Source organism: Limanda limanda, chromosome 7 (genome assembly GCF_963576545.1).
Source record: "Limanda limanda chromosome 7, fLimLim1.1, whole genome shotgun sequence".
Lineage (NCBI taxonomy): Eukaryota > Metazoa > Chordata > Actinopteri > Pleuronectiformes > Pleuronectidae > Limanda > Limanda limanda.
In genome coordinates this window covers 27,778,023-27,801,599 of record NC_083642.1, presented here as the reverse complement: position 1 = coordinate 27,801,599, position 23,577 = coordinate 27,778,023, and the positions used below count along the sequence as shown (strand labels likewise).

Below are 23,577 nucleotides of genomic sequence, written 5' to 3'. Positions count from 1 at the left end.
GTTAAGTGTGCGATTATAAACCCTGGTCCTCCCTCCAGAAGGAGATGGAGTTATACAGTTAGATGGCCACAAGGAGAAAATACTTCCCATGTCGCTCTGAGGTGCTCCATGGCGATCTTGCTCTTCCACCAAACGTGCTGCGGTGTGACACCCGTGTGGCATACATGGGGTGACCAGCATTGTCCATCATACTGAGGAGTTTCCTCAGCATCCCCCTCTCTGTCACCTCTACCAGAGACTCAAGTTCCACTATAGGTCAGAGCCAACTTTCCTGATGAGCTTATTGAGTCGGTTAGTGTCAGCTGCCTTCACCCTGCTGCCCCGGCACACTACAACATAGAAGATTACGCTAGCAACCACTGATTGATAAAAGAACTGCAGCATGGTCCTGCAGATATTGAAAGACCTGAGCATCCTGAGAAAAACAGGCGGCTCAGACCTTTCCTTATAGACTGTGTTTCTACAACAGTCCAGTATATTGTCTTTGAGGACACCGAGATATTTGTATTCCTCCACTACGTCCATGACTGATCCCTTGATGGTGACTGGCTTCAGAACAGTCTTTTGCCTCTTAAAGTCCACCATCAACTCCTTAGTCTGTGTAACGTTGACTTATAGGTGGTTAAGTCCAGACCACTCCACTAACCTGGAACAACTGAACAACATCCTACTTTACAAGAGTAGATTTCACTGCTGAACCATATGCCGGGCACCCATTATAAAACATTACTCTTATCATAGCCCCGTAGATCATCATTATTAAATTGTCTGACCGCCGCAGGAACAACCAGTCAAGCACCTCATAATATTTATAACCTTCTCACAGTAAGTAACCATTTTCCCACATGTTCTTTATATGTCAATTTTTCATCTAACCATACGCATAAGAACTAGAAGACCTTGATGTTTTCTTTACAACTTTAGCCCCTGACTATCTCATAGATGATATCACATATTTAATCTTTGATGACAACCAGATCCCCTCTTACAGGTGGTTTTGTGTTCAACAATTCCAAAATAGGGGTCGTTTGTGAATAAGTTTAAAGAAGAGAAGTGCAAAAGCATATTTAAAAACTGAATCAGTGTGTAGGAGTATAATCTAACTCTTGAAAAATATATATTTATGTAGCCGATGGTTTCTGCTTTTTTAGAAAAAAGGACAAGATCGTCAATATCCTTTGTACCTTTAAAGGTCTTTTGCACAATTAAAATTACCTTAATATTTATTTGTTAAACTAAATCAACACAGCATGCTATCCCTATTGTCTCTGCTTGCATAGTCTGAAACAAAGGTGGAGAGGGAGTCTTAATAACGATATTTAAACCATAGAATGTATATAAATTTAAACCTAATATACTCTCCTCAACAATGTCTGCGAACCACAAAAATGTCGGGTTACGGTTTTCAAAATAAAAGTCCTAATGTAGGCCCGGACGGGACACGCAATAAATAAACAAATAAATAAAAAAAATAAAAAAATTCAAAGTGACCTGTGAACATTATGTATCCACAAACACACAGTGAATACACAACTATACAACTGTGGTTCCCAGAGTGCAGTGCGTCGGTACTGTATGATGTGCTGTATAGTCGGTGTTGCTATGCAACGAGTCAACAGTAACACACGGAGGCAGTAGGCAGACATGTCGTCCAATTACTCAGCAAATCAGGTAAGATACAGATGAACACGGTAAATATACATGAGATAAACATATATGTAAGATACATAAACATAAGATAAATATAAGTTCAGGCAAAGTAACCCATTTTGGAGCCAAAAATAGAAGTAATTGTAAAATAATTTTTTTCAGCATAGATTATTTCTATGAGGTGTCCAGAACAACATACTAAAAGTCCTAAGAAATCCTAGTTGAGGAAATATGTTTAATTCTCATCATTGTGTGCCAATAAGGCAAATTACACCCAAATTATTATAATAATTATTTTTTTCCTTTACTCCTACCACAATAAAACTTTACATGGTAAAAGTATACATGCAAAGTAACTTGTTTTGTATTACAAGTTTCTTTTGAAATGAATTTGAATATGTCCTAATTTGCATAGGCAGAAACACCATTCATATGTATGACAAATACATCGGCCCAATCTTCATCTCTTTGTGCTGCAGTCTTTCTTGCAACTACAGCGGACTACATCTAGTATTTCTGGTGGTGCCGCAGGCTGATTGGTCATTATCGGCATAAATCTCCCATCCAAATCATGCCACCCCCAGTCTTTGGGGTCCATACGTTCACTTCCCCCTTTCCACTCCATCATTTGGTAAAAGACCCGAAGAGTATGGAACTTTGCAGCTGTTGAAGTTGGAGGGAGAGGTTGAGGTTCCACTGGAGATGAGTTCTGAGTTACTGTATAACAGAATCGGCTGTATCTCAGCATATCCAGTGATTCATCTTTTTCGCCTCCATACAGTGATACTAGAGCTTTTTCACCTGCTGCAATGATGATGCCTTTTCCCACATTTTCCTGTGACTTGCTGAACACCTTAGCTTGTTCAGAAAGCTAGTGTCATTCTTTATTCTTTCGTGGTGGGGGGGCTAGTGTGCCTCCGTGACCCTGAAGACTATACCAGCGTGGGTTATACCCCTGGCAGGTACTACCAAGCCAGGCGGTTTTCAGGTTAGAGGCCAGTCTAAAAGCAGCTTTGCCATCATCCATTGGCAGTGGGATGATTGGATGAAGATTGGACCGATGTATTTGTCATACATATGAATGGTGTTTCTGCCTATGCAAATTAGGACATATTCAATAAGTGGAGAGCTCATGCGCATATTCAAATTCATTTCAAAAGAAGCTTGTAATACAAAAAAGTTACTTTGCATGTATACTTTTACTATGTAAAGTTTTATTGTGGTAGGAGTAAAGGAACAAATGAAGCCTATTTGGGTGTATTTTGGGCATATTCGATTAGTGTATAGCTCATTTGCATATTCAAATTCATTTTCAAAGAAACTTGTAATACAAAAAATGTAAAATCGTAAAACGCTACTTTGCCTGGACTATATGCGCTGATCATGAAACTCTGCAGCCTTGTTTGACTCACAAGTCTCTCTACATCCTCAGTTTGAGAGCTCCTTCAGGACACACAGTCACAACAACTGGTGTGAGACTAAACACTTCAAACAGGTACAGCTGCTTAACACACATCAGCACTCCTGTCCCAGTGTGTTGTATTTCACATTGCCTGATAGTTTGTCTGTGTGTGTGCGTATGTGTGAGTGTGCATATGTGTGTGTGTGGTCAAGGTATTACAGTACTTGGTATTATTAGGGCCTGAGGAGCAACCTGTCAAATGTTTTACCTAAATACTTGATAATCCCTGTGGCATATGTATTATACTTAGAATTACAAAGTCAAAGTGCATATGGGTGTGACAAACTGACTTGATGTTTCAATGAAGCAGCCCCGGCGGCATGTTTCACCAACATGTATGAAAATCAGTAGGTATATGAACCAAGCCCATCAGTCTTACAAAAGAAAGCGTCTGGGACCCATACCCTAAATTGAACAGGAAGTTGCGGATGTAGATTGTAATGTGAAAGTTTTGCAGTGAAAAATGAAAGTGTGAACAGGGACTTGTCCTCCTTTTGGGGACAAAAAGCTAGTCTCCATGATTAAAATCATTACATTTACATTACATAAGGAATAGGTTAAGGTTATGTTTAGGTTAAGTCTAGGTTGAGGATAAGATTTGGGGTTTGGTTTAGGTTAGGTTGAAATTAATATTAAGGGTAGGGTTAGGCAAGTAATAACTATGATTAGAGTTAGAGTAACTGACCAGGAAATCAAAGTCAATCAATCAATCAATCAAATTTTATTTGTATGGCCCATATTCACAAATCACAGTTTGTCTCATAGGGCTTTAACAAGGTGTGACATCCTCTGTCCTTAACCCTCAACAAGAGTAAGGAAAAACTACTAAAAATCCTTTTAACAGGGTAAAAAGAAGGTAGAAAGAAACCTCAGAGAGAGCCACATGTGAGGGATCCCTCTCCCAGGATGGACAGCAGTGTAATAGATGTCAAGTGTAATGGAGAACATCAGCATGATAAGGGTATTTGCAGCATTGATTAGAATAAACACTTTGTAGCATAACTGAAGGTCAATGAATTGATGGATTATTGTCAGTAATGGTCCAGCAGTCCTGCTGCAATCATAGTCCATAGTCAGCAGCCACCACGATCATGATCCACCATCAAGATCTGATGCCACTATGGTCCACAGTCATTGTCCACTGCCGCCATCAGGGTCTACCATCAGCTGCCCCATCAATCGTGGTCCACCACCATTATCAGATGCCAACATGAGACAGCATCCGCCATTATTATAACGGTCAGCCAGCATGATACAGAATCGGCCATACTGGATCCACCATTATGATCATGATCTCTGATACGTGATCCACCATCATAATCCACGATGTGGATCCAGCCGCGTCCCTTGATCTGCGGACGATAAGGCAAAGGGACTCCGGGGAAGAAGTGACATCAGAAACATGTATTGATGAGATATTAATTTCTTTGATGTGATAAGGAGGGAGAAGCTGGGAAGAGAAGCTACGTGTGACACGTGTCCCCGGACATTCTAGAGTCAATATAATGTCCTCTGAACTCATGGAGACACAACTGTGTATGACTGTGTGTGTGTGTGTGTGTGTGTGTGTGTGTGTGTGTGTGTGTGTGTGTGTGTGTGCGTGCGTGCGTGCGTGCGTGCGTGTACGCATTCACAGAGACCCCAAGCAAAGACTGGTCACACCACTATAATTGCCGATGACAGAGGACACCTGCTCCCAGGAGTGGTTAAGGTGAGAATGTATCAATCTTTTTGTCTCTCTCCTTTTTAATTGTCTGTTTGTAAATCTCTCTCTCTCTCTTTTGTGCCAAAGAGAGGCAGTGCATGGCCAGACTTTAAGGGGACCTGGGATCTTCCTTCTCGTATCCCAGCCTGCCACATCAACCCTACAGGCCGCTCTGTGGAGGGCCTCAACAGGCTCAAGTCCTGGGGCTTCTACCGACAGCACACAGGAAGATCTCAGCCACACAGCTGCGGCAGGAAGTCAGAAAGGCTGCAGGATTTTAGCAAGCAGGTCTGTCAACTTGGGGCCACATAAAAAATGATTCATGTCTGTTTTTTTCTTGAGGATAAACAGAAAGCTTCTGCAAGAACTCCTCCACCCTTTATTGTTCTGGCCTGATCTGAAGAGCTATTTAAAAGGCTCATAGTGTTTTCACATAGTATGGCTTTGGGGGATGCCACAGTTCTGTATTATTTAATGTTCAGGTAGACCTTTAAATAATTCATGTCAGCATGTTAGACCAGCTGGAGGTTTTTCACAGACTTACTGGGACATTCTGATAATAAAGAATTACTAAAGATGTCCAGTCTAGAGGAAACAAATGCATGGACGAGTTTCTCAGGGATGCTGAGACAGGATGGTCCTAATTTTCATAATATAGCACAAGTGGAAAAAAGCTGTCCTAGAGACTTGTTTTATATGTGGGTGAAATTAAATGTCCTATTCTTATACAACTCCAAGGTTCCTTACAGTGGAGCTAGAGGCCAAACTAATACCATCCAAGGTGACTATCTGGTCAGACAGTGTTTCTCTGAGATATTTAAGGCTAATTATAACGATCTCAGTTTTGTCAGAATTTAAAAGTGAGACGTTTTGGGTCATCCAGGTCTTGATGTTCTTAAGACATTCCTGAAGTTGAAATAAGTGGTTACATTCACCAGGCTTCAAAGATTTGTTGAGCTGGGTGTCTTCTGCGTAACAATGGAAGTGTATGTGTTGCTTTCTGATGATGTTGCCTAAAGGGAGCATATATAAGGTGACAGTATTACGTAACCTTTTTTTGAGTAAAGCTTCAAGCAAGACTAAGGAGCATTTGAAAGAAAAAGAAAATACTGTGTCTTACTAATAAAAAAAAATCATGCAAATTCAAGACACAAGTTTTGCAGGCACAACTTTACAAGATCTCGTACAAGCATCTACAGCTTATTGGAACAGAATCAGACCTGTTTCAAAGGGAACCGAGGATGGGAGATATAAATCATGATGGATGGACTACTGGCATTTATATGTAAATAAGGCCTCCCCCCTCCTCACATTAAACCCCTGCTTATGATCATAGTGCTGTAGTGCTAGTGCTTTATGCTGTTAAAGCACATTTAATATCAAAATGCTTTTACTATCAATGGTATTAATATTATTATTAATATATAATGGTTAATATTAATATAATATTTGATTGTATCTATCTGATGTTTGCTCACATATTAGCCTGCATTAGCCAATGAGACAATAATAATACAAAATCTCTTCAATCATGGATATTTAATTTGAAAAACAAATGGCAAACACTAACATTTCCTTTAGTCAACAAACCTAATAGATGATGTCAGAAGTTTGCTTAAGTTAGCTACATTAGCCCCCCAAAACTACTGGTCAATTGAGACCATGTTAGACTGCAGCACCAAATCTGTGTAAGGGTGTGTAATTGCTTATAAATTCAGCTTTACATCAGTAAAAAGAAGAATATCCTACTTTTCTTTTAAAAGTTAAACGTTTAGCTTTAAATGTGTCTGTTCTCAGACCAACAGGGACGTGCAGCAGGACTGTGCCACCCCAGCCTCCACAGCTAAGGCCTGTCCAGCATCTCAGAACTGCCCCATCGCTGGAGATGAGTCAACCCCTGACCAAAACCAGGACTTGCAGGCAGCAGTTGTTCGATCCGTTGTTCAGTCCGATGAAAACAAACAAACTGCTCAGGCGGCCAGGAGTGAGAGGCCGGTGAGCCAGTGGTCTGCATCTGAAGAGAAGTCAGGTGCTGGAGAGGGAACCGTCAGCCAACCCCAAACTGCTGAGGGAGACCAGTGAGCATCGTGTGAGAGGGAGCGGCCAGCCCAGGAACAGCAGCATCCTCCACCATCAAAAAGAAATGCCTCTAGATTTCACCGGCTTTGACTTATTTTAGCATGGGTCCTTAATTGTTTCCAGCATTAAAACGGTCAATATATGATCATATAGTTTCTTTTAAAATATTTTATGGATCTATGACACTTTGACACTGCCGACAGACACACATCTCCTCCCTCCTCTTTCTCTGTGACTTCTACCTTTGCTGTGGTTACTGTTTCTATCAGTTGTTCTGTTTGTTGACAGGAGTAACAACTTCCAGCGCCATTAAACATTGCAAATAGAGATATACGAGTCTTATTTCAAGTAAATTAACAGAAAAAATATTGGCAGCAGGGTTACAACTAGTTCCATTTGTAATCCACTACATATCACTGCAATTACAACAGGTCATGAATAATAGTACATTGCTGTATTGTCTGGATTTTAAAAAGACTACTGGGAGCAGGGTTTCCACTGCACGTTTTTGTATGTTATAATACCACGCCAAAGTTAAGAAGTATTATGTACACAGTGTATTAAAACATGATACAATACTGTAATATACTGATTAAGCTACAGTATACTAGTGGCAGGATATGTGTGTCAGTGGTTTAAGGCATGTGCTCCGACCAAACCGATACTCTGTGCAATGAACCACAGCACACAAACACATTTTGCCTCTCCCCATGACTCACCATTATACAAACACATTTATTTCAGTTAGACACTCCTCCACAACTCAACATTGAAAAACAATAGACATTACACAATAGACACCTCTGAAATGTGCTTGTCTTTAAGGCGGTCGGAAATATAAAGTTTTTACTTAAAAGCATAGAATATCTTTACACATTGAGAAGCTTTCTTATTATGGATATGCTCTTTTACAAATGCTCTTCATAATGTTGAAGAGACACACCACAGAGTTTGGTCAAACATTTTCTTCATATTGTCACATAAAAATAAAGGAGTCTGACAGGAATAGAGAGTCACACCTCTGCTTGTCATGGATGTGTACTCAGCCCTGTTGTGATCCGGATTTTCTTGATGATCACCCAGTCCCTCTGTCCTGCTGTGACTTGTATCCTCAGACAGGATAAAGCAGAGTTATACTTTTTGTTTACCTCATGCATCTCAAACCTCCCGCTCACTACTGTCCCGACTGACTGGAACGCCTTACAACTCTTCTCAGAGTTCTCGATTGTAACGTCATGGCCCAACTCCACCTGAGCTGACTCCAGGAGGTCTTTACCCTCTGACCCAGTTTCTACAAATATATCTGTCACCACTGCAGGAATTGTTAACACCACAGTCAGGTAATTTCCCTTTTCTGGGGCACGCCCCCAGAAGAATTCCTCCCCTGCTTCCCAGGCATTTTTGGGGATATGTTTCTTGTAGGTGGACATATCAGAGTAAACTTCAGCTGCAGGATTGGCGTAGAGCCCTTCTTCAAAGTCCTTGTCCTTAAGCTTGTTGTATGTCCCTTTGAACGAGGAGAAAGTGCCCATGTGCTGGAACAGCGATGGTTTAAAAATGATCGTCTCCTTCTGAGTCAGCAGCACTCGAAAGTGAGACATCAACCAGTCGCAAGGCATTTCCTGGTAGAAGAGGAAGAGGAAGCGGGCCAAGAGAGGAAGATGGGCGGATTTGTAGAGCTTCCCGATGTAGCCAAGGGCTGAGAATTCCAGCATTGTCCAAGTGGTCTTCTTTGCCTCTTGCTCCCCAACATGCTTCCTGATGGTGGTGAGGAAGTTTTTGGCAGATGAGACGTCATCCTCCAGCTGGATATAGTACTTGGCAAGACTGGCACTGTAGTGGATGAGGAAGGAGTAATCCAAGTTCTGCTTGGAGCGGAACGATACCCTCTGCGGAGCATCATTGTAGTTCCTCTTTAAACCTGTAGGAGAATCAAAGGGTGATTTCAGACTGTAATGAATGCACTGACCTCCTGATAATCACCAGAAATTATCTGTGGAGTGGCTGATTGTGAGAAGGCAAAGGGGTCAAAAATTTTATCTTTTAGAACTTTTCTAGTGCTTTCTATAAAGACGTAATACATATTTTGGATCCAGAACAATGTGGTTAAACACATCTCATTTGTTAAATTTCAAACTGCAAAGATTCATTTTAAACAACAATTACAATTGTGTTTTAAGTGAAATCTTTGGCAGGTACCCATTAGAGGGTCTTCACTGCCTAACATGCTATTATATAGTGTTCTACTAACCAGGTATTCAATATTTTAACCATCCAAATTTAAAAGTGGAAAAATAATTACAAAAATGCAAAAATCAGTCCATTCATTACAATCACTACATTATATTTATCAACCAATTGTTCACTTTGGCATATTATTCAGTGGTTTGAATGAATATTTTACCTGGTTCCATCACCTGAGGATTATCAGTTGTGCCACCTGACAATTTATATAATACGTAGTTTCTTTTTAGGAAAAGAACACTTGACATTAGATCATATGAAGCACATGGCAAGTGTTTGCTTGGGGTGACAACTTTTCGGTTTCTCTATAATTTTTAAGGTGTCCACCTTACTTTGTATGTTATGATATGGCGCTATACAAATAAAATTGGACTGGAATGCAATTGTTCAATAGCTTAATTGGACACAATGCAATATATTGTGACTACACATGTTTTAGTCAAGATTCAGAGCTAACCTCTGAGCTTTAACACTGCAATGTACACTGACTTGATATCTATAAGATCTGCAGGAAATCTCCATCTTCATAACATAAATTACACACACAATAGAAAGCAGTTCTCAAAGAGTCACGGTTTGCGCCTGTGGTGCATTTCCTTTTTTTTTTCTTTCTGTTTATTTGAGTTTTATAAGGATAGTTCCCAGTCAGCATTTGAAATACATTCTACATAATTCCCGTCCCATGTGCCCGCCCCCAACCCAACCCAGCATCCCCTTGACAACAACAATAAATAAATAAGTAAACATGTAATGTACACTCTGCACTGTGCTATACTAAAGATATTATGAATAGACCCAGTCTGTTATTTGGGTTAAATTGTCATAATATGTAAGAAAAGCCTCCATACCTTTTCAAATTTGTCTGTGACTCCCCTCAGTGTATATTTAATCTTTTCAAGCTTCAAATAGAACATGATCTCTTTAAGCCATCTTGTATGAGATGGTGGCACCGGCCTCTTCCAGTTAAGGAGGATAAGGCGCCAACTAGCATAGTGGTAAAGGCGATCACAACATGCATGCCAACCGGCCCTACTGTGCCTGCAGGCATCACCCCAAAGAGTGCAGTGACAGGTTGAGGTTCAATCGTCATGTGATAGATGTCACTAAGCGATGCAAAGATTTTCTCCCAATATGTTTGGAGGCTCGAACATAGCCAAAACATGTGTAGCCAGGTTGCAGTGGCAAGCTTACATCGGTCACATGTGGGATCAGTATTAGGGTATATTCTTGCTAATTTCTCTTTGGTGAAATGGAGACTATGAACTATCTTAAACTGTATTAGACCGTGCCTAGCACAGGGGGAAGAGGAGTGAACCCGGCCAAGCCCACTGACCATCAGCAAATGAAAGGCCTAGGTCTTGTTTCCAAATTGTCCTTAGGTTATTCAGAGACTGTGGGTTTATTGCGTCAATCTCCCCATAAATCCTAGAGATGGTGCCCTTGAGACCAGCCTTAAATCCTAGGAGATTATCTAAGGGCGTGCTTGGGGGTTGCTCAGGGAAAGGGTGGTAACCCCTTTGTACAAAGTGCCTGATCTGTAGATATCGCAAGAAATGGGAACAGGGCAACGTGTATTTCTCTGACAATTGATCAAATGAAGCAAACACCTTGTTAACATAAAGATCCTTAACAAGTCTAATCACATTACCATGCCAGGCCCGAAAGGCCAGATCTGACTTGGAAGGGGTGAAAAGAGGATTTGCAAGAATAGGAGCCTGTATTGATGCACTCTGCAGGTGAAAATGTTTCCAAAATTGTACCCAGATCTTCACAGTATGGGCAACTACAGGGTTTTTAAAAGAACCAGAGTTAAGTGGCAAGGGAGCTGTTACCAGTGAATGGAGTTGTAATTTAAAAGATTCCAATTTAACCCAAGCGGGGGTTTCTACATCTGCACCACTATTAGCCCACATTATGACCTTTTGAACATTGCAAGCCCAGTAATAGTGAAGAAAATTAGGCATTGACATACCTCCTAACTTTTTTGGCCTTTGTAAAAAAGTTCTGCGAATACGGAATCTGAATACATTGATACAAATACAGAAACCTATGAAGAACATTCATCTTAATTAGATTGATTCGGCCAGCTAATGATAAAGGTAACATGCGCCAGCGGTTTATATCCTGCCTGCACTGATCCAGTAATGGTGTGATGGACAGACACTCTCTTGAATGGGAAGGCTGGGGTTGGGATATCGAGAGCTGCTTTATTTATGGGATAAAGTTCACTTTTATCTAAATTCAGTTTGTAACCTGAATTTCCAAATCGTTCCAAAGATGACAGGTCGTGCGGCAAAGAAGATACTGGGTTAGCAATGTACAAAAGTAAATCCTCGGCATAAAGTGATAGCTTGTGTGTTGTGTCTCCTCGAGTTATTCCTTCAATTGCCTGGCATTGAATAGAAGCCGCAAGCGGTTCAATCGCCAGAGCAAAAAGCAGGGGACTCATAAGACAGCCCTGTCTCGTGCCTCTATGTAGTGGGAAATATTTTGAGTGAGTCATTAGTATGGACAGAGGCTAAGGGAGACGCGTACAACAATTTAACCCAAGATATAAATTCATCAACAAAGACAAATTTCCACATGATCATAAATAAATATTCCCACTCCACCTGGTCAAACGCCTTCTCTGCATCTAAGGATATTACAAGTTCAGGATCCTCCGAACGGGTTTCTGCGATTCCTTAAGGGTTGGTAGGTTCAAATTTTGAAAAGACGACTCTGAATCTGAAGCCTCATCATCATATTCAGACGAGTATAAGTTTGTATAAAACGCTACAAAGGCATCATTAATCTCCTTGTGGTCTGTAGTCACTGACCCCGAGGTGGTCTTAATTTGAGTTATCTGGCGTGAGGCTGCAGTTTGGCGGGCTTGGTGAGCGAGAAGCCGGCCTGCTTTGTCGCCAAACTCATAAAACGAATGTCGGGACTTTAGTAACAGCTGCTCTGCTGCTGAGGTAGAGCCTAGATCAAACTCAGTCTGTAGGTGAATCCGCTTTTGATAAAGTTCTGGAGTAGGCGCTGAGGCATACTGATTGTCCAAATTTTTACAGAAAGCTCTTTCAATTTAGCCATCCTTGCCTTTTCGGTATTTGAGGCATAGCCAATGATTTGGCCCCGCAAGTATGCTTTCAGCGCTTCCCATATGGTGCTATGAGATACCTCCGGTGATGCATTGATCTCAATAAAAAAATGTATGTGGGTTTGGATGAATTTGACAATCAGACAGTAGAAGAGAGTTCAGGCGCCACTGTTTATATGGGGAAGGATGATCAGGAAAATCTAGTTCAAAGGATAAGGGGGCGTGATCAGATATAACTATACTATGATAAGTAGGAGGGCTAGAAAAGGGTTTAAGCCGCGTATCTAGAAAAAAATAATCAATCCTAGAAAATGTATGGTGAACTGGTGAAAAGAAAGAAAACACCTTTCCTGTAGGGAAGTGAAAACGCCAGGGGTCAACCATTCCGTACTGCTCAATAAAGGTACTAATAGCTGTGGCCATTTTAGACCGTGGTGCATGTCTGGTAGAAGACCGATCAAGACTGGGGCAAAGAACACAGTTAAAGTCACCCCCAACAATCAAATGGTGGCTATTGACCCCAGGGACTGTAGAGAAAAAGAAGTTAATAAAAGCGCTGTTGTCCCAGTTTGGAGCGTATACACTAGCGAGAATAACAGGTTTGTTGAAAAGCTGACGGGTGACTATGACGAACCGGCTGTTCATGTCTGCAATTATCTGATCACTATCAAAGGTGACATTTTTGTGTATGAGAATAGCTGCGTCCCTGGCCCTAACGTTAAACTTGGAATGAAAGAATTTCCCCACCCAACTCCTCTGAATACCTAAAACATCTGCACTTTGTAAGTGTGTCTCTTGGAGCTCTGATAATATCTCGTCCCTCACTGCAGCTACATCCTCTGTGATGCCATCTCCCAGTTCTTTCAGTGCCCAGTGTGTTAGTTCCAAGCTTGGATTGTCCGACGTTTTATTTCCAGCAACGGCTTCGGGCGGCGTGGCCTGATCGTTCTTGGCAGCTTGTTTCCCTCTACCGGCTTTCTTTGACATATTTACGGTCCAACGGTTATGAGTAACGGAGTAGAGGTTTTCAGAAAGTGCAACTAGACTTTAAACTAAACACGTGTTTAAACAGAATAAAGTACAAAATAAACGAGGAGAGTTTTACACAGGACGTCCTCACTCCGCCATGACACCTTAACTTGATAGTAATATCTACAAGTACAAATGATCAAATTGACTTTTTTTGGAAAGTTTATTGCATCTTTAACTTTAAACTAGTTAACATTTAAAAAATGTAATGGAGAATTTAAGACCTTTGAATAACATTATGTCATACAGCGATATTCCGTTCCCTGCAACCTGACTTACTGGTTGCTACATCCTGACTTTTTCAGCTAATTGTAATTAAGATAAGCTTCTACTTAAAGGTAGTATTAGCCTCTGCTCAAGTTTATACTGATATTTTTTAAATAAAAAATGATATTTTCTTAGTTTTACATTGGTTCTACCACTTTAAGCAATATTTGAGAGATATCTACAAATATTTTTATTTAGCTATAATGGTCACTTGAGCTCCTCTGGCTGATGCAATATTTTGTTAAATGTTATTACCTTTTCATTTCAAAATAAAAGTCTAGAGTTTAGGGTTGTGCCAACCTGAAATTTAAAATATGCAAACAGGACCTACTTTTGAATTTAGTATCTTTAAAGTAACATTTCAAATAGTTTTCCTTTTCTTTTTGCACACATTTGATGGAGCTGACATTTAGTGTTTTGAGAAGCCAAAAGTAATATATAATTAAATATATGTATGTAGTGAAATTGTGTCTAACTAAATAGGTTTTAAAGAATAAAGCAACATATGTCAAGAATAGACTCCATTATAAAAAAAAGGAAATGCACTTGGACGTGAAAATATGCAAGTCATGACATTGACCCAAATGTCCGAGTGTAAAATCTCTGGAGAAGGTCCTAATGACACGATGTGAATTGTTTGAATGTTTGAAAACAACTAGACAGAGTTTAACACAGCTTCAACAAAACAGTAATGACACAGATGTGAATTCAGTTGTGAGTTAGACATGAATGCTGCACCTGTAAGGGGAGGGTAGTAGTCCTCAGGAACATGGATGATTACCAGCTGGCCTTGCTCCAACTCTGAGGCAAATGCAGTTTTGATCTCCCTCACTGTGGCAACTCTCCAGCTGACATCAAAATCTGCTAGCAGCACTATCACCACCATGTCTGAGCGCTCTTCAGAAGACGACTGTCCGAAGAGGGACTGCAAGGTGGGAATTAGATAGCTGCCCTTCTTCCTATTTATCGATGACATCCCAACAGATAAATACCCTAAAACAGAAATGGGAAGTCAGAGTTGGCTTTACACCGTTCAGAATACATATATTTTCTACATGATCAATACACATTGTGCTTTGTGCCAATCCTATTGAAGCCAAGTCCTAATGTCAAATAATGCTACCCAACAGGTTTGGATGTCACATCTACTGGGCTCTCTGGCAGCCTGAGTTAACCTGAGTTTATTCAAGGATGTATAAACTGGCCTTGATTCTTAGCCTCACCCAAGCAAAGAGGGTCGGATTTACAGACTTTCAGAACATAGTCAGCCTTGAGTTAAAACAACACAGGGCTGTGTTGGCCAGCTCAGCTACCTTAAGACTAAATACAATTTCTGTTGTTTTATTACGTCTGAAGAAGTAGTCACCATTGACTTCGAGTGTATTGGATTTTGCTGCAACACTGTTCAACCTCTGAAACTCCAAAAGTGTTTTGTAAACTCAAACACTTTCCCCCACACCTCCATCATCATAGGCGAGTACATAATGAGTGAATTTACATTTCTGGGTGAATTATCCCTTTAAGATCTGTCATCCCAGATACAAAATACAAAAGGTAGTTTGTGTTCCATGGAGTTTAGCCTTCTTGGCGTTGTGAGATGGCATAATTGTAATAAATATTTTCATAAATTTCCCAGAACAAAATACATGTTTGGAAATAACTTCAGATAACAATCACATGAAAAAATAAATCAAAAAGTATATCACACACTCTGTTGAATAGATGGTGCTCCAGAGAGCAGCTTATAGGACGTGTTGAGAGGAAGGTAATCTCCCTGATCAACCCAGGAGTCCTTTCTGACAAACCTCTCTGTCTGCCAAGATAATTCATTTGGAATGTGTTCACTTGACCTTGTGGGGCCCTGCAAAACAAAAATGTCACAGAAGGTCAGAATATGCTACGTAAATAGGTTTCATTGGGAAGGTCGACTGCTAAATCAATGAGCAGTGTAAATACAGTTCGAATGATGTTTTCTTTTAAAGACCCACTTTCAGGTTTGTATCAACAATGCAAGAAGCATAAATGTAAATGTGCATCTCATCTCTGAAATATGTACATTCAAAATAATATCAATTAATATAAATGTTATCCGCTGTTGGGCAAGGCCCAGTGATCTGACATAGAACAAAGAGTCGTAAAACCTTAGGCCAGGCTCGGGTAACCCCTTACATTTAAAAATCCAGCATGGGCCCTTATCTCCATGTGGCAGCAGGTCACTTCCTGGGTCCCCCACGGTAAGCCCGCCCCTGGGGGCCAAATCCTGACAACTCAATTGGCTGGAGGGCCACACTGACCCCTGACCCCTCCTCCCAGGGGGGAGTCACCTGAGACATGACTTAAAAAGGCTGAGCTCACAGAAACCTCTCTCTCTTCACTCCGATGCTGATGTGACAACGGGACCCCCCCCCCGGGGTCTCACCAGTTAACCCAGCAACTTAAGGAGGCAACTAACTTCTTTCTCTCTTTCCTCCGATGCTGACGTCGCCACTAGACCCCCCCCCGGGGGTCTTCATAGTCGACCCAGTAAGCTAATGGAGACGATAAGACGTTTGTTTTATTCATTTCAATTCATTTCATTCATTCATTTTTTTATCTTAGTTGACGTTTTATTTTGGAAAGGACTTTTCCTGTTTTAACTTGGAAAGATCAAACAGGAAATGGCTCGCTGGACGATCTCAGACTGTTTCCTTTTCCACACGGACTTTACTTTTATGCTTTCTCCACACGATCTACAACGGCTACAAACCCGCACGTCCCTGTGAGGCAGCACGATCTCCGCTGCTGCAGAAGAAGACGAAACCTCATCTCGCCACGGAGCACGACGGATCGGCTCCGGCCCAGCTGCGGTGCTCACGAGAGCCCGCCTGAGAAACTTCAAGCGATTCACTGAACCTCCGGGGATTCGCGCCAAGGCGCATGCAACCCACGAAATCACGGTCACAGTAAGAGGCTTATGTTGTCTGGGCAGATGTTAGTTTTAATATGTAGCGTGTTGATTTAATACTTGAGTGTATTTTGTTGATGGAACCTCCGTGTTCCATTGTTTTAGCCGGCCACTACTCCGAGCCGCTACTTCCGGTTTCCGGTTTGATCGCAATGTTTTGTGTTGCAAGTAAATAGGGCCGCGAGAAGCGCCTCCGCCCGCACTGTTAACGTCTGTGTGAGTCTGCAGTGATTTCACCGATCAGAACCTCGGCCCACAACGCTCGCTTGAGGGCTGAGGGGTGAATCCCTGTTAACTCATCTCAGGCGTATTTTTAAGAGCTTCTTTGAACTCTCCTTACATGTTTTCTCTCTCTCTCTCCTTCTAAACCGACCTATACACACTTCTGACCTGTATTTATAATACAGGTCATGTCACATAGTTAAATCTATGCTTAGAGAGGCTGAACACATCTGGAAACCATTCGGCCCCCAAAGCCAAGCAGAGATAAGAATTCTCTTTGTCTAAAATTTCCTTTGTGTAATTCATGTGACGACCACCAGTGTGCGCTCCGGCCACATGGTGTCATTAACATAGACTCCATCTTGAATAACGCAAGTTAACCCACCATTTTGAGTCTATTATTGCCACGCCTCCGCTCTCTCTCTCCTCCCATCCTGGCTCTAAATTCATAACGGCTCCGCCATCTTGTTTTGTAGTCAATCCGCCATTTTGAGAGTTTTTAGGCCTTGATTCCACGAATCATGATCGGCCTCCATCTTAGATGTGATGTCACTACGCGTCATCGCCACGCCCCTTCTTTTTCTCTCTCTCGCACACACACACACACACACACACACACACACACACACACACACACACACACACACACACACACACACACACACACACACACACACACACACACACACACACACACACACACACACACACACACACACACACACACACACACACACACACACACACACACACATTGATAGACACAGACAGATACACACACACAGAGACACATAGATGGACCAGAGGTTACATGCGTGTTCTAAATTGTGATAAGCTGCTGTTGTTATCTTTGAAATATGGGAGTTTGTTAAGATGATGAATCATTAAATAACACTAACTTTATTTCACACACACACACACAGACACACACACACAGAGAGACACTTTGACACAGACACACACACACAGACAGACATACATAGGTAGACCGCAGGTTGTCCATGTATTTTCTGAATTGTGATAAGTGCTGCTGCTGTGTTTATCTTTGAAATATCGGAGCTTGTTAAAATGATAAATCATTGAATAACATTATAACTTTATTTCCCCTTTTTAATACAATACTTTTGTAATTAAAGTATCTGTAGTCTGTGATTATTTGTGCATATGTATGTGATTGCAGCTGGATTATGATTGCCTGTGCTCGAACTTAGAAGCCTTCACTGTTTATTAAGTAATCGTTAATATTAAAATATTGACATTATTAATTTGACATTTATCATTATGAGACTGATAATGACATCGTTGGTCCCTGGGAAACCAGGGTGGTGCCCCCCTTTCTCAATTATTAATATAGATAGTATTATTCTTAAATTGATAATTTTATTGTTTTTTGACTAATTATTTTCATTATTCTTGGTTGATAACCTTATCATTGTTAATTGATAGCTTGTACTTTCTAATTGATAATTCCTATTTTCTCATTAGTGGTTTTATTGTTATTTGATTACTGATCATCTTCAATTAATAATTTAATTATTTTTGATAGATAATTTTTATTTTAATAATCATATTTCATGATTATTAATAATTAGCCAACGTCAAGTCTACTCCTATTGCACAACACCGCTGTGTTTGTGTGTTAGAGAAAGAGAGAACATCTTTGGGATGGATTTCAGAATACAGACCAGTTACGTGGGAATAAAAGTCAAGCGGAAAAAATTATTTGTGGGTCAGAGCTTAAGGTCAGTCCCCGGAAAGTAGTACATGTTATACATGTAACTGGCCAAAAGTGGCCTGCGACAACATGTGTGTGTGTGTGTGTATGTGTGTGTGTGTGTGTGTGTGTATGTGTGTGTGTGTTTGTACTTACATCTATGAGAAAACTTGAGTGGCTCATGAGGTACAATCCCCCAGCTAGTAGGAGCACTGCCAAAACAGCGTTCTTCCTTAAATAACGTGGCATTTCCTATCAGTCACAGACACACACAAACACCATCCATTATACTGATTCAGTTACTAGATTATGAATGATTTAGAGGGCGCAGACATGCTGACAGGTTAGACAGACTATGAGAGGGAATTGATTTGGTGTAAACAAGCTCCTCTCTGTAAAATAGGTATATCAACAAACTCATAATCACATTGTGTGTCAAATATTGAAAGTAATGACAAAATGTCTCTTTTGCTTAGATGCCAGTGACATGATCAGCCACCAGGTCTGTCCAGATTGTGCTACATTATGCATCTGCTGATGTTGATCAAGCAATTAGTGAGAACTATGAGAACTAAGTTCTGAGGTGAATGAACCACATCCTTATCATTTCTTGTTTCCGACTTTAGAGTGCTGCTGCTTGACTTTCACATCACAACAATGACTGTTTCAATCAGCCTGCTCCTACTTTCAGTTGTATTTATACAACCTTAGTTTCAATATAATTGAATTAAAAACTGTAATCAGATTACTGGTGGCTCAGATTTAACTTTCTCAAAACAGGTAAGAGATAAACACTGATCTATGGCTGCTCAACATATGCCTATGGATTTACATATGCCTATAGTGCAGACTGTGGTAAGTCAGTACTTCTACCATTTGCATTACAAATGTCCAATTTGGATTGCTGGATTTGGATTTATAGCTCTGTTGCTAGATCTGAAATATAAAAGGGGTGTAGGAGGTGAATGAGTAGTACAGGATGAATACGTTGTCAAATGAATGGAGGGTAAACTTTATATTTATAATAGTCTGCTCTGTTAACATGCACTGAAAAGTCAGGCTTTCAATATAGTCCAGGAGTCGTGTCAAAACGAGATACTTTAGTGTCCTCTCTGGTGTAACGACACTGGGCAAAGTCTAATTATAGAGCAGAATGCCTCGTCTATGATTACCTCAGGCCTATATTCTCTCCCGCACTGCTGTACCTCGTTTGTTGGTCCCCGTTGGTGTCCCCTCCTGGAATTGATCTTGAGAAACTTCTCTGTTTATCCTACCCCCCAACAGTAAAATGAAAGATACGCCCCTGTGTGTCTGTGTGCTGAAGGTAGAGATGTCTTATTCAAAGGAAAAAACCTGAGCATAATAAAGCTGCCACACGAAGAGTTAGTTTAGAGATAACTTTCGCTAAAAACTGTCTAACAAATAGGGTAACGTAACTTCAAAAAATGAACGATACTGTATCTATTGATGTAGAAGCTACCGTTATTCATATAAGATATAAAATTATCAATAAAAGTAGCATTTCTGTCAATATTGTTGTAAATATAACATCTTTTAACAATAAAAGAAACATTACTGTACAACTATTTTTGTAGAACAGCGGTCGCCAACCGGTCATTTGCGATCGATATGTCACAAACAAATGGTTGCAACACTTTCTGCAGTTTTTCCACATTTTGTTATGTTACAGCCTTATTCCAAAATGGATTCAATTCATTTTTTTCCTCAAAATTCTAACATGTACATAAGTATTCACAGCCTTTGTTGAAGCACCTTTGGCAGCAATAACAGCCTCAAGTCTTTTTGAGTATGATGTTACAAGCTTGGCAAGCATATTTTTGGGCAGTTTCTCCTGTTCTTCTTTGCAGGACATCTCAAGCTCCATCAGGTTGAATGGGGAGCGTCGGTGCACAGCCATTTTCAGATCTCTCCAGAGATGATCAATAGGGTTCAAGTTTGGGCTCTAGCTGGGCCACTTCAAGGACATTCACAGAGTTGTCCCCAAGACACTCCTTTGTTATCTTGGCTGTGTGCTAAGGGTCGTTGTCCTGTTGGAAGATGAACCTTCCCCCCCGAGTCTGAGGTCCGGAGTGCCCTGGAGCAGGTTTTCATTAAGGATGTCTCTGTACATTGCTGCATTCATCTTTCCCTCGATCCTCAATATTCTCCCAGTTCCTGCTGCTGAAAAATATCCCCACAGCATGATGCTACCACCACTATGCTTCACTGTAGGGATGGTATTGGCCAGGTGATGAGCGGTGCCTGGTTTCCTCCAGACATGATGCTTGGCATTCAGGCCAAAGAGTTCAATATTTGTTTCATCAGACCAGAGAATTTGGTTTATCATGGTCTGAGAGTCCTTCAGGTGCTTTTTGGCAAACTCCAGGCTGGCTTTCATGTGCCTTTTACTGAGGAGTGGCTTCCATTTGGCCACTCTACCATACAGGACTGATTGGTGGAGTTCTGCAGAGATGGTTTGCCTTCTGGAAGGTTCTCCCCTCTTCACAGTGCGACGCTGGAGGTCTGTCAGAGTGACCATCGGGTTCTTGGTCACCTCCCTGACTAAGGCCCTTCTCCCCCAATCACTCAGTTTGGCCGCAAGGCCAGCTCTAGGAAGAGTCCTGGTGGTTCCAGACTTCTGAGTGTCATGGCAAAGGCTATGAATACTTATGTACATGTGATTTTTTCATTTTTTCAGATGACAACTGAGCCAAAGTTTCCAGGTGCCAATAATCTCCAATAAGGCATGTAATTTAAATAAATGTAAAATAAGGAAGATTATTTAATGTTTTCACACTTTTCAGAGTTCCATCTAAGCAAACATATTGAACTGTTTTTTCAACAAATCTTTGATTAATGACCCTCCTTACTGGAGTGTGTCAAACGCTGCTTCAGCGCATGCATACAAAGCAAAACCGGGAGTGTTATTTCAACTCACAGAGTGTTAAATTTAACACTTTTTCTGAGTCTATATAATCCTCACGGATTCTGAGTTAAAATTACACTTTGAAAAGTGTTAATATTTGAACTCTTTAACAGTGATAAATATTTGACACCCTTGGTGTTATTTTATGACACAACATAAGTGCACCTTTAACTCTAAATTGTGTTATTCCCTTTCACTGTGAGTGTTAATTTTTAACATACAGAGTGTTATTTTATGACTCATTAAAGTGTATTTTTAACACTAAAATGAGACCGAGGGTCAGTCTCACACCTGTCTTGATAAAGAGAGCCGAGGAATTTTGTTATGGTTTGGTGCAGAGATTTGTGGTGAAGCTCCTCCCATATTTTATGATCAACTCCCCCTGAAGTGAATCTAACTCAGTCACAGGTGTTAACATTAAACTCGCTTGTTTGACAACGCCCGCAGAGCTTTTTTGACACTAGTGGTGTTAAAACAACTCCAAAATCGACACCCACCAACTCAAAAATATTAACACTGAAACAGCAACACTACATATTTTGCTGTGTAGGCTACAAAAGTTCAGTCACAAGTGTGTGGCAAGTGTAAACACAATTTGAGCAGCGTCGATCCGAGCCTGATACATAGACAAGTGACAACATGGAGACGTGACTGTGAGTCAGAGAAGATCTGGTCTGTTAAACCCATGTCCACTGGAACACTCACCTCTCTGCGCCAGCACTGCCGTCCCGCTCCTGACTTTATAAGGGGAGTTACAGAGCACTTCAGCGGACAGACAGGGAACAGGAGCCGGTCACAGACAGCATCACCACCTCCTCCTCTATCCAGAGCCTCCTGCTTCATATGCCTCACCGCGCACACAGCACGCTGTCTGGGCGAGCGTGAGGACCAGCCCCCGCTGTGTCGTCACCCCCAGACCACACCCACCAACAGTATCATAGCGACAGGTGCAGAGCTAGGATTTGAAATCACGTGGCTGTAAAGCCATTTACTTTAGCTGGCTGTCATTATGCACAGAAGATTCAGAGCCTATCAAAAACTTAAATAACAACATCTTTAGCACCTTTCAGTTCCAGGCCCCCCTGCCAGCTCTGCAGCAGTGAAGAATTGAAGATAGAGACATTACATTACATTTCATTTCATTTAGCTGATGCTTTTATCCAAAGCGACTTAAAACTAGGGCTACGTTGTAGCACTGACAGGCCCGAGCACACGCATTTTGAAGCCTGTTGCGGTTAGTGGAGAGAGCGCATGTCTCAGACTGAAGCATGAACACTGAAGTTAGAGCAATTTCGTGTTTAACGGCGAATTGATGAACTTTGACGCCACGCCACTAATATGGCGTTTGACGAAATGACACAGTAATCTTATGCCATTATCAATGTCTTGAGACACTTTTGACACAGTTTGTCATGGTTGCAGTCAGTGATGAGGAGGAATACTTCCAAGTGAAATGTTCCAAAAACAAGACATTTCCTGTTGCGCTGTGATTTTAATTCATAATTTCTGTGTAGATGTCATGTCCATATGAAGTTGATCTGATGAACAAGTACGTCAAAGAAAAAATTTAGAAAACGGCCAAAATGGCCACTGAATCAAAAATGGCGGGGTTCCTGTTGCGTTTTTCCCATTGCACCTCTAGACTTTTTTTTTGTCTAGTCATGATACACCTGGGCTACGATTTTTGAGAAGATCGGTGACAGCTAACTGAGGGGCTTTTCCTTAGATGGCGCTGTTGAGCCATTTTGCCACGCCCATTTCAAATGACTCCAGAATACAATTACTTTGTGGGGTTTTGAATTTCCTGCAAACTTTGGTAAGAATTTGAGCATGTCTAGGCCCTGAGAAAGCACCAAAAGGGAAATACAAATCCTTCGAAATACAATATGGCCTCCCACCGTAGGTGCTCGGGCCCTAATAAGTGCACTCAACCATGAGGGTACAAACCCAGAAAAACAAGAATCAAGAAAGTACTATTTCTTCAAGAAAGCCAATCTACAAAGTGCTATAAGTAAGTGCCATTTAAGTGCTACTAAATTGTTAGGTTAAACTTTTATTCAAGGTATAGTCGGAAGAGGTGTGTTTTTAGTTTGCAGCGGGAAGATGTGTAGACTTTCTGCTGTCCTGATGTCGATGGGGAGCTTGTTCCACAATTTAGGAGCCAGGACAGCAGACAGTTGAGATTTTGGGGGCGTATTCATCTGATGTTGTGCAGCATGACTCTACAGGAACGTGATGTTAGCAGTAGGGCAG

At 41.1% G+C, this 23,577-nt stretch overlaps 2 protein-coding genes across 2 annotated transcripts; one reads left to right on the top strand and one right to left on the bottom strand.

The window, feature by feature from the left end:
• The first annotated feature begins 523 nt into the window (after window positions 1-523).
• cfap126 (cilia and flagella associated protein 126) lies at window positions 524-6,899 on the top strand. The gene is made up of 6 exons (XM_061074683.1): window positions 524-601; window positions 1,639-1,671; window positions 3,083-3,145; window positions 4,749-4,823; window positions 4,905-5,105; window positions 6,615-6,899. The coding sequence occupies exons 1-6, from the start codon at window positions 524-526 to the stop codon at window positions 6,897-6,899; spliced, it is 735 nt and encodes a 244-aa protein (XP_060930666.1).
• Window positions 6,900-7,611: 712 nt separating this feature from the next.
• On the bottom strand, window positions 7,612-22,164 carry LOC133005571 (alpha-1,3-mannosyl-glycoprotein 4-beta-N-acetylglucosaminyltransferase C-like). Its single transcript, XM_061075291.1, has 5 exons — window positions 22,030-22,164; window positions 18,555-18,650; window positions 15,229-15,379; window positions 14,257-14,511; window positions 7,612-8,817 (listed from the first exon to the last, which is right to left on the bottom strand). Exons 2-5 carry the CDS (start codon window positions 18,645-18,647, stop codon window positions 7,925-7,927), a joined length of 1,392 nt encoding a protein of 463 aa, XP_060931274.1. The 5' UTR covers window positions 18,648-18,650; window positions 22,030-22,164; the 3' UTR covers window positions 7,612-7,924.
• Between the last annotated feature and the right edge of the window lie 1,413 nt (window positions 22,165-23,577).